Consider the following 13,780-nt stretch of genomic DNA (forward strand, 5'->3'; position numbering starts at 1 on the left):
AATTTTTTAATGTACTTTAGTTTTATAAATGCCGCCTTCTACAATTCACAACAGCAGGAGACTGGGGAACAAAAAAAATGATGTTCCAATACTGCCATCTACTGCTTGGTGTAAAATCAATCAGTCTTATTCAAGACAGTAACCATCTTCAAAACATGAATTAGCCTAACGTTACCACCCATCATAGAATTTAACGTTTATTTTGATTTACAATTTCGCCTTCAAACAGCTGTTAAACTCTTTCAGAATATTTCAGAAGTAACAATAGCTGATGTAAATAAAGTTAACATTGTAGTTTTGTGAGAAGTGTATTTTTTTATTGTTGATTCTTTTTTTTATTATTAGGCCTTATTTTTATGGTAGGCCTACGTGTTGGTAAATTCCCATTAATTTAATTGACAGATAATTTAAGTAGCTGCTAGGCCTAAACTGTTGTCTTTTTTCTCCGAGTTTCTCCACACACACACACACACACACACACACACACGCACAAAGCAAAAACAGAACAACAAACAGCGTTTAACGTTACCTGACGGACGATATCAGCTGCTGTCATCATCCCTGAGAATATTCTTAAGGTAAACAGTTAACTTATTTGAGACAAACAAAACCGATAACGTTATGGTGGGGATTTTGATTCATCACAGTGACTCGAAAAATTGAATACGTTTGAATCGTGATGTTTTCTGCAGGCCACATCGTTACTCCAGTCCAGTCTCACAGTAGACGATGCCCGATGACAAGTGACTTTTTGTATTTTTTTGTGTGCAAATCACTGAATCATAACATGTAGGTAGCTATCTACCAGAGGACGTCACAAAAATTCATAAGCGGTTAGGCTAAATAAAAACGAAGCAAATCTGTGATACTTTTGGTTTCCATTTTGTCAAATTTTGGACTTTTAAAAAGATTACTATGAATATTCCTTAACGTACAAAACACTAAAACGATCGAGTATTTGTATTTATATATTATTGTTGTAAATGTTTATTTAACACGCATTTGTTAAATATATAGGCCTAAATAACAAAAAGGTATTCATCTAATCTCTTGATTTAATTGACCATTTTGGAGTAACAGTTACTGATTCATTGGATTATTAGTCTTGAACAGCAGCGCCATCTTTGATTTTTAACGGGAATGAAAGCTAGGCTGTGAGGGATGGGGAAAAATTATATAAGACACTCATACAAGTTTGGAACAACATAAGGCTGAGTAAATAATAACAGAATTTTTGGGGAACTAACGTTAGGCCTATCCCTTTAAGCAGGTTACTGTTATAAGTTTTTTTGGATTATCAGTTTATGAAACACTGCAAAATATCTTTCTAAGAAACTTCAATAGACAAAATTCCAGACAACAGGAGCTGTGGAACATGATATGCGATCTAGGAGCTTTACAGCGGATGCCATTGAACAAAAAACAAACCGAAACACGGTGTTCTCTTTATCCCTCACAGCTTCGCTTTCATTCATAACTGTCCTCATGGCACGGCTCTGAATAAGATCTATTTCACTTGCTGATAATGGTACAGTGACACGTTCTGTAGGTCAAAAACCTTAAGAGAGACTTGCCATCCAAGACAAATGTGACAGATTAAAACATTTGCATGACCATATTGACTGGAAATTTTCAGAACAACCTAATCAGTTCCTAAAAATTTCCCTAAACAAAAGTAGAACAAATTAACCCTGTAACGGGGGAATGGAAATTAGAACAGATCAAATAACAGTTCATTTTTTAAGCTGTAAGTCCCATGGTGACACCAGGTGAGAGATTTAACAATCGGTTTGCTAACAACATCAAACATATCTTTCTGCCAACGTTCATGAATTTGTTTAATCCTTCAAAAAGTAAACAACAGTTGTTGTTCAGTATGTCGTCATTATATTGCTGCTGACAAGTTGAAAGACAGTCACAGTTAATGAATAACTAATGAATACCTTTTTAAATGTAATGCAATACCTGACCACAGAGTTCCTCCTGAATGGTATTGGTTGGTGAAACCCGTTACCCGGACAACAAGGCACAAAGATAAAATGAGTTACAGCCCACTTGTACCTTGTATCCTACAATTAAACCACAGCTTCCTTGTTCCTCCAGTGAGGTCAGCAAACCCAGCAGTTTATTGTTCCTGGAGCATGTATACATACATGTAGTATTTAAAAGGAATTTATTTATTCTCTGACAAATCTATGATCAAAACAGCAGGATGAGGAGGATGAGTGTATTCCCACAGCATGGCACAGCTCTGGGAACCCTGGGACTTACTGCAAACGAAATCCGACAGGAAGTTGAAAACAGTAAGTCATATTTGACCGAATCTGCTTGATATTTATATCTAGCCTATAACTATATCTAGCCTATAAAATATGCTGCTCTAGAAACATTTCTTATTATTGTATTATATGTTGAGAATTTTTTGTATTATATTTGAGGATACATTTGTTTTCAGGATTCTTTGATGAATAGAAACTTCAAAAGAACAGCATTTATTTAAAACAGAAATGTTTTGTAAAATTATAAATGTCTTTACTGTCACATTTGAACAACTAAATGTATTAATTTCTGAATAAAAGTGTTATTTACTTTTTATTTACTAAAAATTCTACTGGTAGTCTACGAATAGTGTAGTTTAGAAGTGTAGTGACTATATATAGGTATATAGTGCCTCGTGAAAGTATTCGTAGTACCCCTTTGGTTTTTTTTCACGTTTTGTTATGTTGCTTGCTGCCTTATGTTAAACTACTTTAAATTACAATCTACACTCCTTTCACCATAATGACAAAGCAAAAAACAGATTTGTGACAACTTTGCAAATGTATTAAAAAGGAAAATCCGAAAAGGGTAGTATTTCTACCCTTAACTCAATACTTAGTTAAAGCACCTTTATAGCCTCAAGTCTTTTTGGATATGATGTGACAAGCTTTGCACATCTGCATTTGGTGATTTTCTGCCATTCTTCTCCTCAGATCCCCTAAAGCTTTGTCAGGTTAGATGGGACCATCAGTGGATAGTCAGTTTCAGATTTCTCCATAGATGTTCGATTAGGTTCAAGCCCAAGCTCTTGCTGGGCCACTCAAGGCCATTCACAGAGTCATCCATGAGTGTTGCAGTGATGTTTGTCCTTCTGTATTTCTCCCATAACCATATATGATCAACCAGAGTGATCATCATCAGCTTGGTCGTCACTCTAACCAAGGCCCTTCTCAATCCATTGCTCAGTTTGGCTAGAAGGCCAGCTCTAGGAAGAGTCCTAATTGTTCCAGACTTTCTTCCATGACGGATTATGGAGGCTACATGCTTCTGTCAACCTTCAATGCAGCAGAATTTTTTTGTAGTCTTCCTCAGATCTGTGCCTTGATACAATCCTGTCTCTTAGCTATACATGCAGTTCCTTTGTCCTCGTGGTTTGGTTTTTGTTTTGATATGCATTTTCAGCTGTTAGACCATTCAACTGAATTTGCCACAGGTTAACTCCACTTAAATTGTAGTAATATCTACAAGCCAAATTGGACTGCTCCTGAGCTAAACTTTAAGTGTCCCAGAAATGGGTTTGAAACTAATGCAATGTATTTTTAATAAATTTGCAAAGTTGTCACAAATCTGTTTTTGCTTTGTCAGTATGGTGTATGGAGTGTAGATTAACGTGGGACAAAAAAAAGTAATTTAAAGTAGTTTAACATAAGGCAGTAACATACAATTAAAAAGAAGGGGTATGAATACTTTCACAAGGCACTGTATATTTATATTGTGTATATATTGTACAGAAAGGGTTTTGGAACAAATATGTTACATTGTCTACAATAAGAAGGACTGTTTCAGATATGAACTATCTTAATGTCTGTGATCCCAGAGACATCTGAACTGGTTTCAGACCTGGTTAACCTGTCAGCCGGAGGCAGATTTCAAGCAATTCGATCATTACCTATGTCATTTAATGAGAGGAAAACAATCAGGTTTACGTATTTTATAATAATACATTTTTGCAGTATTTCCCACAATGCTAAATTTGATCTAAACTTGAACTTACACTCCCCTCAACAGGAATAGAGTGAACTCTGTCAAACTCTCAAAGACCATCCTCCGTGCAGACTGTCGTCAACAGGTGTCTCGGGTAAAAAGATAAACACACTTTTTTAAATCTAGATTAATTATTATCATGGTTCACAATCAAGTGCTATAATATTTCAAGACTAATAATCCGCCTCTTTAGTCTTTCCGCAGATTCCGCGCCAACTTGGCATCAGCCAGGCAGCATTTGGTTGTATGGCAGGACACCCTGAAGGAGATCGGGGGCAGGTTTGGCACTTCTGTCCTCTCCTACTTCTTGTTCCTTAAATGGCTGCTGAAGTTCAACCTCTTCTCCCTCCTCATCAACTTCTGCTTCATCACAATCCCACAAATTGTGCATGCGCCCAATATCAGCAGCGTCACAGAGTTCAGAGGACTTGAGCTCCTCACAGGGGTGGTGAGTTTTAATATTGAGTCCAAACTTTATATTTATTAACACTTAACTAGTGAATTAAGAAGGTTTTTTTTACAGCGATGCCATATCGAAGATTTTTTTTATTTTGCTCAGAGAACCTTTTAGTGAACAGTTCTTTTCAAAATACTTTTCTAAGTTTGAAGAACATTTTAATAATCTAAAGAACCTTTTTCCCACTATAAGAACCTTTTTGTGGAATGGAAAGGTTCCATGGATGTTAAAGGTTCCCTTTCAGTCGCTCACGTCGACGTAGTCTACGTGTTGACTGGTTGGGATCACGCATAGGGAGCCTGTCATCTTCGAGTACTGTTAAAACAAGCCAATGCACATTGGCGTGCGAGATTTGCATCTCACACTCCTCCCCGCGGCGCGGGTTTAAATACGGAAGTGGATGCACGCACCAGTTGTCTTTCGCTTCAGAGCTAATCGGTCTTGATGTCGATGTCTCTGAAGAGTCTTGTTATATTACAACAAACGAGTTTGTCGGCGCTTCTTCAGGAAGTCTCTCCCGGTGCTGGTGGTTCTGCAGCGCGAGTGCAGCGGTGGTCGGGAGCCTTCTGAGCTCTCAACTGCTGTTTTAAAGATGCAATGTGTAAAAAATTTGAGTATCTATTAACAGAAATGCAATATGACATCCATAACTATGTTTTCAGTGGTGTATAAAGAACTTACTTAATAAACCGTAATGTTTTTTATTACCTTAGAATGAGACATTTATATCTACATAACCGCGGGAATCCCCTTCTATGAAGGTCGACATATTGTGACGTCATGTTTCTACCGTAGCCGACAGCGAACAAACAGCGCAACAGAGCGCGTTTCGTCACAAACTTGAAAAAGAAGCAGCAGAAAGCTAGAAGCAAGCCATAAACACCGTGAATAGTGACTTTTCCCTTGTCAGTGGTGTAAAATATGTAGTTGGATTGTTTCATGTAACTTAGTTCTTCTCCCTCGCTGTGTTATGGCTTTGCTATGTGGGGATAAATGTGCTGCACGTTCGTGAGACAGCTGATTAGTACTCTTGTCATTGACCGTAAAACAGTAACGTTACAGGAATCACCAACCCGTCGATCTTGGAACCATTTTAAGTCGATCGCGTACAGTTTTCAAAATCAGAGAAAAAAAGCCTATTGTTTGTAGTAAATGGTGTCTAGGGGATGCGGAGTGGCGCGCGCTGTACAATCATGCCATTTTTGCCGCGCGCACCTTTGGGCTCATGCGGACACGTCGAGTTTAAACAAGACTTTACGCTTTAACCAGCTCAGCCACAGTAACAGCTCATATTGAGCCAGCTAAACTTTTACTTTCCTGTTAGAAACAATATATAGTTGCATAGTTTCATGTGGTTCTTCTCCCTCGCTGTATTATGGGTTTGCTATGTGGGGGGAAATGTGCTGGTTACGTTTGTGAGACAATCAGCTGATTACTATTATTATATTATATATTAAGACCCTTGATCCTCACCTGACTATGGCTTTGTAAACTTTATCCATGATGTGGTTTATAATGGACCGTGGTACAGAAACAGTGACAATGTTACACACTCTTGGCTTACTCTGGCTATTCTCTGCTGTCTCAGACGACGATATGTTTGTCCAGTTTCAGGCACCGTAGCTTCTTCGAAAGGGAGGGGTGAGCAGTGGGCTGAGCCCTCAGTGCAACTCGCAGCCGAACCGCTAGATGTCGTAAAAAATCACACACTGCACCTTTAACAGCATCACATTTCTGTATTTGTTTGTCTGATGGCCGATTGAGGGCGAAGAAAGTGAGTGCTTCACTGGTACAGGCTCCACCATCCCTGTCAGTGTTGCCGCAAATTGTTGCATCACATGTTTGGGCTTACAGCACGCTGAAGCAGCTTTTGTGGATGGCTCATGCGGGAATATGATCGTGGTGTTGAGATCGAGACTCGCCTTCGTCCGCGAAGGCGGAGTCCCCATTACCATGCCCCACCCTAGGGTGCCGTGTGGGATGGGTGATCGGAGGATAGGATTGAAATACCCGCCCGGTAACCATTCCCTGTGGGCTCACTCCTACACTCCTCACACTTTTATTACAGCATTTAAGTTAATGTAAGTATTATTTTAAGTATTTAACCCTTGTGCTGGGTTGAAAACCCTATAACACTTGTGGTGTTCCCAGTCAAAAATGACCGGCTTGAAAATAATTGCTTATAAATCTCTTGATATGTACCGTATCACCAATATTGCATTCAATCTTTTTGTCAGCTTGTTTTCTTTCAATTAGGACAGGTTTTGTATTTATTTTTGGAAATGATAAATCGTAGGCCTCATTGATCTGAGCCTCACTGATTTGAGAATAAAGTTCATGTGACATGTCTGTGAAAAAGAAATTCTGCAAGCCTGCAAAATAGTTTGTTTGTGTACATAAATGTGTGTGTGTGCGTATGTGCGCCGATGCACGTGTATGCATGTATCCACACATGCACAGATCCGAGGCCTTTACTTTTGCAAGCCCACATGTACATATGTGAACATGATGAACATGCTCCTGTGAACACTAATTGTTTCTTTGATTATCGATTCTCCCATTCAATTCATTTTCAATGGGCAGTCATTTTTGACCAATATAAGCTCAGATCAATGAGACCTACGATCAAACATTTTAAAAATAAATACTAAACCTGTCCTAATTTAAAGAAAACAAGTTGACTAAAAGTATTAATCCAGTATTTGGTGATAAAATAGCATAACAATATATTTATAAGTTGTTGTTTTTTTGGCCGGTCATTTTTGACAGGGAACATCACAAGTGTTGCCATTTTGTACAAAATAAATGCTTTTTTTTTTTAAATCCTGGTTTAACATTATAGCACACTAGTGTGGTAAACGGTACAAATGTTTTTCACATTTTATGTAAAATTATTTACAAATAATGCCGTTTTTCACTGAAAAACTAAGGTATAATAACCTGTAAGACTCAGATAAATAAGGCCTCAATTCCAAAAAGAAATATAAACCCGGTCCTGATTGAAAGAAAACAAGTTGACAAAAAGATTGAGTTTAATATTTGGTGATGGTGTAGCATAATATTTGGTGATGATGTAGCATAATGAAAGATTTATAAGCAATTTTTTTTAAGCCAGACATTTTTTACCGGTCACCACAAGTGTTACAATGTGGAAAAAACCCACAAGAAATTACAAAAAGTATCAAAACATTTTTGGGAAGTTGTTAGACTCTCAGAGAAGTAAATTTACTTCTGTGAGAGTAAATTTAGTCAGTAAATTTAGTCAAATGCAATAACATTAACTAGCTTTTTGGGATACAGGAAAATCCTCTCCGGGTCAAAATGACCCGAACACAACTTAAGTAAATTAAATACTAAAGTTAATTTAATTGAAGTAAATGAATGATAATGTATTAATCATTAACCAATCATAATTTTTTACAGCTTTAAAAGTTAAAAAATGTATTAGAGATCTTAATAAATGTGGTAAAAATATTTAAAAAAAAATCATGATAATTAATGCATTAACTGAACTTAATGAACTGAATCTTGTGTTCATCATACAAAACGTTGGTTTTCTAGATCTATAGAATATGGAGTGACAATATCTTTGTCGACAGGGTTATTTCAACCAGACGGTCTTGTTCTATGGTGGTTATAATGGTGAAGTGATTGTATCCACACCAGCCTACAACATGCAGTTGGCCTACTTTTTCACCATAGCTGCATATCTGGTGCTGTGTGGGGTGTCTCTTATCTACAGGTAACATATTTAGCGGTACGCTAGGTTTCTAAGGCCTTTACAGCATACAAGCAATACAAAGCTTGTTTTGTAGCTAGACAACTTCCTGTTGCACATTTTCCCAAATTTCACGTATAAAATGTTTGCCATTTGAAAGCCATATGGAAATATAAGGTTCCAGTCATTGGCTATGATAATTTCCTAGACAAATATGAATGTTTTGAAGTTTGAAAATTTGCATTTTGTGACTCAAAAGTCACCATGTGAGCAGAAGTAATGAACGGTGTAACAAGATAACATGTATACAGAATGTTAGATTAATGCCAGAATGGAATGCAGAAAAAAAGATCTGGTTTTCTTTTCCTCCTCCTCAGCATGTCCAGGTCCTTTCAGAATAACTTTGTGCTGGAGACAGGACCCGTCTCTGGAGGAGCATGGCGTCTCTTGTGCAGCTGGGACTTCAGTGTGGTCAATGAAAAAGCCATTCAGTACAACAAGAACAACCTCGGTATTCAGCTGAAGGTTCATACCCGTTTACTTTCTTGAAAGTGTCATCCCTTTTCTGTTTCCATTGGCTCATTTTGACCGTGTCTTCCAGGAGTCCTTATCAGAAAGGTTACAAGAGAAAAACAAAACGTCTCTCTCTGACAGAATAAAGCGTTTGTCTCTCCACCTACTGGCCTGGCTACTCTCTTTAGGACTTGCCCTAGGCTCCGGTGCAGGGATCTACTTCCTGGGGACAGATCAGCTGGTAAGTTCATTCACAGTGTGGTAAATACACAAAAAATACTCATTTTGCCTGCATTTCACGCTCTTGTGCATATGTTTTACAGCAGACCTTTAATTACGATCATGATCCAAATGATTTAAAGGCCGAGGCATCTACTCTGCTTCTGCCTGTGGTTGTGTCTCTCATAAACCTGATCGTGCCTCTCCTCTACTCCCTCATCAGCAAAATGGAGAGCTACTCCAATCCACGAGCACAGATCTACATAAGCATCATCAGGTGTGATAATTGTTTTGTCACCAGAGGCATCAGATTTCCATTGCTAACAATACCAGGTGACCTCATCTTTATTGTCTGTTTTGTTCCTAGAAATGTTGTTTTAAAGATGTCTCTTCTTGGAATTCTTTGCTTTTACTGGCTGAATTTTGTTCCCAACAGAATCTCAGTAGGTGCACCATAAGTGAAATTTATCATGGATTACTAGCAAAGCATGATTATGTTTTTACGCAGTTGTAATCTTTTTTATATTCAAGTGTTGGGAGTCCTTTGTGGGGCAGAGTGTGTATCGACTGCTGATAATTGACTTCATATTCTGTCTACTCGGCATTTTCTTTGGGGAATTCCTACGCAAGTGAGTCAAATACATCTTGGCTGCTGAAGTAGGCCTGCAAAAGGCAGCTCACAGCTGGAAATTTAGTACCATTCAGTGGATGATTTCCACCACTTTAATATGTAAAAATTGTATGCAGCTTTAGTAGAATTTTTCTAAGATTCCAAAGAATACTACCGTTCCAAAGTTTGGAGTTTGTATGTTGTTTTTTTTATTTTTGTTTTTGAAAGTCTCATATGTTCACCAAGGCTGCATTTATTTTGATTAAAAAAAATGCAGTAAAACAGTAATATTGTGAAATATTACTGCAATTTAAAATAACTGTTTTGAATTTGAATATATTTTCAAATGTAATTTATTCCTGTCATGGGAAAGCTGAAGTTTCTGTGCCATTGCTTCAGCCTTACGTGACACATGATCCTTCAGAAACGAATCATTTTTTGAATAAAAAGTTCAAAAGAACAACATCGTGAATCTATTTAAAATAGACATATTTTGTAACATTATAAGGTCACCAATTAAATGCATCCTTGCTAAGTAAATGAATATAAATGCTAAATTTAAATAATTGTAATTTGTTTATTTTTACATTTTTTACATATCTTACTGACCCCAAACTTTTGAATACTGTAAAAAATATATTTGCCGTTTACTTTGTAGAATAAACTGTTTTTACAGACCGATAAATAAATAAATCTAAGAAAATGGTTTACATTACAGTTCTGTTCATGAGTGTACTGTGGACCCTTTCAAATGAAGAGTAATTACTGATTACAAATGACACAGAATCAATAGATTCACTTTCGTTTCACTTTTTCAAAATTGCTACAGTGTAATCGGAACCATGTGCATCCAGAGTCTTGGCGTCCCAGAGTTTGACATTGCTAGGAATGTACTTGATCTGATCTATGCCCAGACTCTGGCTTGGTAAGTCAATATCTGCATCTCTTAAGGTCTATACTTTGATATTCCTTCAAGCTGATTGCACTGTCTCTTTTATCTCTCTTCCTTTCTGCCCCAGGATAGGAATTTACTTCTCCCCCCTACTTCCTGTAATGCAAGTCTTCAAATTGTTTATCATCTTTTACTTGAAAAAGGTAAGCACCATTATAGCATCACTTTGGCCTTGCAGTCGAGATTATATTGCATGTTCTTAGTCTCACGGTTCCTGTTTCAGATCAGTCTGAGCATGAACTGTCAGCCTCCCAAACACACGGGCAGAGCCGCACAGATACAGACAGTCTTCATCGCCCTGCTCTTCTTCCCCTCATTTGTGGGCACGCTGTCCATGGTAGCATTCACAGTGTGGAGGTGGAGTTGACTTCCGACCAAATGACATATCTTAAATGTAGTTTGTTGTTTCATTTTGTTTCGTATAATCGTGAACACTTCCTAATTCTACGACAGATTAGAGAGTGACACCAATCAATATGATTTTTGTTATAGCTTATCTATTTAAACATGATCTAAATAGGCGCTTTGTTCTGCAAGCACCACATTTTTAAAATGCCATGTCAGTTTATTTATTAGTTGTTTTGACAGGGTATGTTCATGGCAAGAACAGGGTAAAATCGTTCTTTTTTAATCTCGTGTCAAGTTAAAGGAACTAAAAAACCTGTCTAAATACCATTTGTGTTTTAAGATGTAAGGCGGCGTAATCTGTAAACGAGGCTGTTCACGCTCTTGCATTTAAGCGCAGAGAAATAGAAAAATTAAAACTAAACGTTTTTAAAGGTTGATCTTTTAATTTGACACTGCCTTTTAATAACGTGTGAGACGCTGAGAGCGAGAGGTGTGCAATGGTCAAAGATATCCGTCTAGATCAGTTGTTCTCAACCAGGGGGCCGCAGCAAACTTCCAAGGGGGCTTCAAGAAGACCTAAAGTCATCATGAAATCAAAATGGAGAATTCTTATTGTTTATAGAATATTGCAGTCTTTTTTATATGATTTAACCATGCACAAAATTTTTTAATACATTTTTTAATCTTTAATCAAAATAACTCCTCCCTCTTGCAGCAACTAATGCTAGGGTGGGCCGTGGGACAACCTGTCACTCACATGACATCACAGCAATAGCAAACCACAGCGGTCCCGCCCTAAATTTCTTCTTGTTTCAGAATGTTTCATTTGAATATGTCACAATAGGGAATAAAAGACTATCGCAACTTTCGTTTCGATTTCCGACTTGATTTAAAATAACACAAAACAACAAAAAAATCAAAATATTTCTTATATTAATTCACCCTCTAAACAACTGTCTTAAAACAATTGGATATATGAGGCAGCCTATTTTAAAAGTGTGATTGCTATGCCCAGAAAAGCCAAATAAATTAATAAAATAATTTAAAGATTTTTTTTTTTATTGAATATAAATTTTTCTAGTTATGCCGGACTTCCAAATATTTGAATGGGGTAGAAATTTTGAGTTCAAAATATAATTTTAAAAACCTTCTCCTTGGGTCATAAAGTAAATCATGAACTTCTGGAAAAAAAATCATGAGGCATTTGAATATTGTTGTGGACGAAGGGGGTTGGGGTTATGGATAGGAGGGCCTTGGTGTCAAAAAAGGTTGAGAAACACTGGTCTAGCACATTATGTAGATAAAAGCAACACAGTGGGGTGCAAAATGCATTGTGTAAACCGGACCTTACTCTATGTTACAGTCTTTTCCGCTTGTCTTGCAGTCTACAGCCCTCAGATCAGTGTGGGCCCTTCCAGGGTCTCGACACCCCCTTCTACGCCATTTTCAATTGGATTGATTCAATCCAGGACCCTCCTGAAAGTAAATGGGTCTGGTGGATATTTGAAAACGTACTGAGAAGTGAACTCTTCTACTATCTGATTAGCCTCATCATTCTGTAAGTCCACAAGCTGGATGTTTTGTGAATGCCTTAACACAAAAGGAAACCTTTTTTCTGGACCTTTCTTCATTCCTCGCTCTATTCTTTCAGAGTCATCACTTTTTTTCTCTGGCAAATCACTCAGGGACGGAAACAGCTCATCAAGACTCTGCGAGAGGAGATTGTGAATGTGAGTGCTGAGATAATACGGACGTCACTTTAGCATCCACTGCACTTCTGTGTCGTCAAAAACTAATAGTTTTAACCTCAGTGACTCTTCTTCCATCTGCCTGACAGGAAGGAAAGGACAAAGTGTTTCTTTTGAATAAACTACAAACTATACAGAAGCAGAGAAGGGAAATGGCATCTTACATACCTCAGGTGCGTGTTTCTCATGTGTTCTGTCTGGTCTAACATACATTCTTCTTGCATCTAGTTATCGTTAGTAAAATACTGTACTCAACAGAAAGAGAAACATATTGTGATTGTGGAGATTTCAGCCCAACACAACAGAACTCAGGGTACTACAGTCCTTAGCAGGCTTCAGAGAAACCCCAGAATAGGGCACCTTCATACTGAAGATACTCTACTGCCAGGGGCCGTGCCTTCAAACGCCACAACCTCTTAACAGACAGAGGTCACACGTTCCCTCTTAACAGACAGAGGTCCCACGTTCCCTTCTGACATGTAGCAGGGATCGAAATAAGATCAATATTTATGTCAAATGTATTTCCATCTCACTCTTTCTGGCGGCCTGTAAAAGCAGAAAAAAAGCACAGCATTTTTCTTGTGAGGTCATATATTCAGTACAACTGAAACTTTTTGCTCATTTGAAAGCACTTTTAAACAATCATCATCTTGATCTTATTTTCTGTCATGTAGGACTTCGACCAGACACCACATTTCAACACAAACTGGATGAATACTCTGCCCTTCGATATGTGACAATATATTCTCTGATTATTTTTGGTGTAATCCCATTCATTTTTCTGTAAATATTGCATTTATCTGTAACTTACTCAGAAAAATCTAACTATCCTGTGTGTATTGGATGGGAAGAGGAATTGTTTGGAAACCATGTGTTCCCTCATTTTCATTTAGTTAAATAATGGCTACAACTTCTCTAAAACAGAAGAACAATTTAATAAGTCTTGGGAATTAATTCTAAATGCATGGGCATTATATCCTTTTTTCACCCTGCAAGTCATGCGCAGGGCTCCGTACTTTCCTCATGATAAGTAGGAAAAACAAGCTAACATTTTACCCCTAGTCATTTGAGTTTTTCCTCCCACTACATAATCTGGTACATCCTAATAATTTATTCTGATTTCTTTGTAAATATCAAGAAATAAATATTTAAATATGTAAATAAGTGTCATCTGTGGTAGGCAATGTTGGAT

General features: G+C 37.5%; 1 protein-coding gene across 3 annotated transcripts; it reads left to right on the forward strand.

Moving 5' to 3' along the window:
* Nucleotides 1-462: 462 nt before the first annotated feature.
* On the forward strand, nt 463-13,749 carry tmc5 (transmembrane channel like 5). Of its 3 annotated transcripts, none has more exons than XM_077212477.1 (18): nt 463-578; nt 2,209-2,303; nt 3,857-3,959; nt 4,048-4,117; nt 4,217-4,471; nt 8,080-8,222; nt 8,576-8,723; nt 8,800-8,952; nt 9,035-9,207; nt 9,298-9,373; nt 9,462-9,559; nt 10,370-10,465; nt 10,560-10,635; nt 10,716-10,849; nt 12,225-12,398; nt 12,492-12,570; nt 12,678-12,761; nt 13,263-13,749. In XM_077212477.1, the coding sequence occupies exons 2-18, from the start codon at nt 2,213-2,215 to the stop codon at nt 13,323-13,325; spliced, it is 2,016 nt and encodes a 671-aa protein (XP_077068592.1). In that variant the 5' UTR covers nt 463-578; nt 2,209-2,212; the 3' UTR covers nt 13,326-13,749. The 3 variants fall into 3 exon arrangements, with proteins under 3 accessions (XP_077068592.1, XP_077068591.1, XP_077068590.1); XM_077212476.1 differs by lacking the exon at nt 463-578 and adding an exon at nt 1,179-1,210 and having other exon boundaries at nt 2,208-2,303; XM_077212475.1 differs by lacking the exon at nt 463-578 and adding an exon at nt 1,571-2,107.
* The last annotated feature ends 31 nt before the right edge of the window (nt 13,750-13,780 follow it).

The sequence above is a fragment of the Siphateles boraxobius genome, unplaced genomic scaffold (assembly GCF_051911475.1).
Source record: "Siphateles boraxobius isolate OS27281-9 unplaced genomic scaffold, OSU_SipBor_1 66, whole genome shotgun sequence".
Lineage (NCBI taxonomy): Eukaryota > Metazoa > Chordata > Actinopteri > Cypriniformes > Leuciscidae > Siphateles > Siphateles boraxobius.

Excerpts from the sequence above, each read along its gene's own strand:
- tmc5 (XM_077212475.1), top strand. The coding sequence starts at position 2,040 with ATGAGTTACAGCCCACTTGTACCTTGTATCCTACAATTAAACCACAGC. Across the intron at positions 8,953-9,034 it reads TCCTGGGGACAGATCAGCTG|CAGACCTTTAATTACGATCA; the intron begins GTAAGTTCATTC and ends TATGTTTTACAG. Across the intron at positions 9,208-9,297 it reads ATCTACATAAGCATCATCAG|AAATGTTGTTTTAAAGATGT; the intron begins GTGTGATAATTG and ends TTTTGTTCCTAG.